The sequence below is a fragment of the Entamoeba histolytica genome, genomic scaffold (genome assembly GCF_000208925.1).
Source record: "Entamoeba histolytica HM-1:IMSS scf_1104750516407 genomic scaffold, whole genome shotgun sequence".
In the NCBI taxonomy this organism is placed as follows: domain Eukaryota; phylum Evosea; order Mastigamoebida; family Endamoebidae; genus Entamoeba; species Entamoeba histolytica.
Genome location: NW_001915338.1, coordinates 1 through 4817, shown reverse-complemented (window position 1 = coordinate 4817; position 4817 = coordinate 1). Strand labels below are relative to the sequence as shown.

The window sequence follows — 4817 nt, the reverse complement described above, 5'->3', positions numbered from 1 at the left end:
ATAAATCAATTCATCATTTTGACTATCAAAACCATCAACTTGATTTTGAAAACGAAATTTTTCTGAATAATATTTTAATGCAGGATGAGTATATTTATCTACAAATGTACCTGAAAGTCTAACAATTCGTTTATATTCATCTGGTCTTTCATTTATAGGGAATAAAGAAATTTCTCTTAAAGCTTCATTTAAGAGTGAGTTAATAATAATACGAATTGATCCAGAATCATTAAGATAAAATAAGTCATGATTAACAACTGATCCCCATAATAAATCTTGATGAATTCTAAATATTCCTCTACTGATAGGGTCTTTTGCAGACCCCATTTTATTTAATAATTTCATTGACTCATAAAATCCTTGTAATAATAAACTCATAATTGTAGCATCATGTTGAATTTTTTCATTATCTTTTTCTCTAGCTGCAATTGTGTCATAAAATGTATGAATTGAAACTAAACCTTCATCCTTTCGTGGTTCAAATATATCAAAAAGATCATCAATTTGATATTGATCAAATGTTTTAACTCCTCTCATAGTAGTTATAATTTTATATAAAATTTTTGCAGATACAGCAATTTCTATTGCAGTAAGTGAATGGAAGTTTGTTTGATAATTTTTTACTTTTCTAATATAAATAATAAATCGTTTAAGAGATTCAGTGTCTTCAAAATTGATACTTGTTACACTTGGAATAACATAATGAGAAGGAATCATTTGTTGGTACAATGATTTAAAATTATCAACTTGATTTGCATCACGTTTATATTGATGAAATAATTTACCATATAAATTATTATATGAAATAAATAAACTTTCTTCTACACTATGTTGAAAAACATTTGTTTTCTTTGAAAATGTAAAATCAGGTGGTCCAATAACAAATCCTGTTTTACAATATTTCATTGCAAAATCCATTATAACACATCTTTCATCATATTCTAATGAAAATCCATTAATAATATCTCCAATAACAAGATTTGTTAATATATTAGTTTCCATCCATATTGCTTGATCTTGACAACTTTGTGGAACCCATTGATTAGTAATACATTGAAGGTCAGTTAATGAATATCCTTTATGTCTATATTTTTCTTTTCTTAATTTATTAATATCATTATGAAATTTTAATGATTCTGTTGTTCTTTTAAGATGTACATTATTTGAATAAGCATTTATGCTTTGTTTTCTTTTCTTTTCTTCTTTATTTTCTCCTTCTTCATTAATAAAAAGATTATAATCATTTATTGGTAACAAGTTATCATTTATCCTTTCATTCAATGTATTTTTATTATTAGAGCCATTTGATAATTTACTTTCTTGAATTTGATCATTAATTTGTATTTGGTCGATGCTTTCTTTTATTGTGTATTGTTTAATTTGTGAAGGAGTAGTTGAGCTTTGTGATTGGTTTGTTGAAGTAATAATTTCTTTTGAAACATTTTTAAACAATGCTGAATTAATCATATCCTCATCATCACCTACAATAACTCCACCACAACTTAATGCTGTGAGTTCATCAAGAATAGCAACACAAGCAAGAAGATGGTCAATATGATATAATTTGATGTATGAAGATATATCATATAAATAATTTAAAACAATATCTTTTCCTGTTCTTCTTATTAATACAGCAAGACAAAATAACAATTCATCTACTAATGTTTCAGTTGGATGAGTTGCTGTATGGCTTGCCATTGAATACATTTCTGCCATTTCTTCACCTAATTTAAATAGTAATAAATTATCTGAACTTTTTGTATTAAATTGATTGCTTTGAAGAATAATTTGAGGATGAAAAACATTTAAAGAGCAATGAAGTAATTTTAAAACAAATTCCAATGAATATTTATAAATATCTTTGTTTGATGCGTGAGACTCTAATGCCGAATATGTAATAATTTTGATTGAATTAGTTAATGATTTTACTTTTGTATTTACTGCATTCCCACATAACACAGAATTATGAAATTGAATAATTGACATAGAAGAATCAATTGCATATTTTATTAAATTCTTTTTTCCAGTTAATGGATTTTTTTGTCTTGGAAGAACGTATCTTAAAGAAAATACTGTTAAATATGAAATTCCATATAATACACATCTTAATTCATTAACAAGATAAATAGGATCATGAATTATTTGAAGTGGAAATACACCTACTTTACCACCAACTTCACTAGCAGTTTCTCCAATAGCCTCATTAGAACTACGTAAGAAATAACGAATTGTTTCCCAAATAATTGTATGAATACCACTTCTTGTTTGTGGAATAACATATTGTTTTTCTGCTCTAAAAAGTTTATTTAATTTAAGTTGTTGTAATGAACGTAAATATGCACAAGTAACACTAAAAGGATAAGTCACTGGAAAAGTAAAGAAAGTATCTACTAATTTCCATAACATATCAGCATGTTGTTTAATATCGGCATCAATAAGAATATTAATTCCTTTTGCTAAAGCTAAATAGGCAGCTTTTATATTTGCTTCATTACCATTAGTAAATGAAATAAATTTATTAAAAATTTCTTTTGGTTTAATATTAAGAATATCAAAATAATATTTATGTTTATCTCTTGGTTGATTAAATATAGCAGTTAATAACGTTGAAAAGAAATTAATTTGTTCAGTTTTATCTTTAATTTTTGAGTCATCAATCATAAACTCTAAAATATTAACAAAAGTAATTATTTCTTCTTTTTTTCTTGTTAAAAGAATTTCAAAATAATCAAATTTAGTTGATAATAATAATGAAATAATAGAAATTATTGTTTTACTTGCACTATATAATCTTTCATTCCTTTTTTCTTTATTATTAGAATTAAAAAGAATTATTAATTCACTTAATAACAATAATGTACTTTCTTGCTCTACTCCACTCTTTAATAACGTAGGAATATATGAATTAAAACAATCTACTGCATCAACAATTACTGAAATTATTGATTTTACATGAATTCCAATCCAAATAACAGTAAAATATAATATAAAATAATTGTGTTGAACATAAATCTCTTTTGAATGTGTTACAATATTCATCTCACTAAAAAACCTTAATACTCCTTCAAAGTCAAAACTTTTTAATACATTTGCTTCTAATTGAAAAATACATTGATATTTAAATGGATTACTTACTATTAAATCAAGTGCACTACAATAATCTTTAGTAAATGCTTCAAGTAATTCTTTGTCTCGAGAAATTAATGTTTCCATAGAATTTAATGCTAATGATAGTGCATTAGTAAATTGTAAATTACCAAATCGTGAAATAGTAATAAAAAATTTAGTTTTGGCTTTTCTTTCTGTCCCAGATTTAGCTGAGATTTGACTAAAAGAGATATTAATCATCATTTCATCAATACCTTTTGTAAATAAAGACAATCTATAAAACTCATCTAAACAATCTCCAAGTATTTCTAATAAAGACTCATCACATGCATCACTTGGTGTAGAAAATGCAATAACAATAGAATTCCAAATTGAAATTACTGTTTTAGAATAATTAGCATATTTTTTTAATGTGTCTTGAGGTGGATGTCTTAATATTAAAAATACTTGTTTTAATGAAAATACTAAACTTTTTAATGAATTTTTTACTTTTATTGATTGTATTGTCAGACAAATATGTTTTGAATAAAATGTTAATAATGAATCAATAACAAATCGTATATTATTGTCTTTCGTTAATGTTGTATTTCTCATTTGTTGTGTTATAAAAAAATCTAAAACCCCTCTAAGACCACGTTCTAAAACATGTGATAAGTCAGTTGGTAATAAATCTATTTGAGTAATTAACCCACTCAATATATTTGTAGCATTACTTAAGTCACTTGCTCTAAGACTATGTCTAATAACATCACATTCTTGTAACAATTCTTCTCTTGTAACTTTCCTTATTTTACTCATCTATTAAAAATATTCTTTTAAGTTCATTTTTTTATAATTTTTAATAGAACTTTTTACTATTAATTTACTATATATATTTTTTTTATTAAAATAATTCTTTAAAGTTATTTGAAAGTATTTTAAATTATTCAAGATAAAGTTGATGTTGTGTGATATAATAAATAACTTCGTCAGGTACTAAATATTTAATACTCATTCTTGATTTTACTAATTGACGAACTAATGTTGAACTGTGTTGTGATTGAAATGAATCTATTATAAAAATATGATTTAAGTGACGAGCAAATAATGGATAGCTTTTGATTTGTTCAGAACAATTAGGGTTGGTTCGTTTAAAGAAAACAATACCAAACTCATTAACGATTTTTTCTAGTAAGACTTGGTCCCAACAATTTTTATTCATCATGTTTGGAATTAAATCATCTGCTCCAATAAAATAAATGTCATATTCATTCCCATACACCTCTCTTTCATGTTTTAATACATTATATGTTCGTACATATTCTTTTTGTTTGCTCTCCCAATCATCAACAATGATCCAATCAGATGTTTTTACTGCTTCTTGACACATTGCAACACGATGTTTTGATGAAAGAAGTCCTTTTTTCCAATATAAGTCATTAGCAGGAGAAATAATTCCTTTCACAACATTTCTTCCATGTTCTTTGAAATAGTTTTTTGTTAGTTCAAATAACAATAAGTGAATGTAGTGAATTGGATTATATGAACCACAACAAACTATGATGATGTCTTTTTCTTCCATCTTCTTTTTATTAATTTTTGTTTTTATGTTTTACTTTTTAGTTTTTGTAAGTTGTTATTTAATGTTAAATTTATGAAAAAAATTAATCAATTTACAAGATTGATTCTTCTGATTGTTCAAGTGGTGGAGTGTTTGTTCCATTATTTAA

At 24.9% G+C, this 4817-nt stretch overlaps 1 protein-coding gene across 1 annotated transcript; it reads right to left on the bottom strand.

Moving 5' to 3' along the window:
* Positions 1 to 4030: 4030 nt before the first annotated feature.
* On the bottom strand, positions 4031 to 4669 carry EHI_010950 (NMN adenylyltransferase, putative; the record flags this gene model as incomplete). The annotated part of the gene is made up of 1 exon (XM_001914301.1): positions 4031 to 4669. The coding sequence occupies one exon, from the start codon at positions 4667 to 4669 to the stop codon at positions 4031 to 4033; it is 639 nt and encodes a 212-aa protein (XP_001914336.1).
* Between the last annotated feature and the right edge of the window lie 148 nt (positions 4670 to 4817).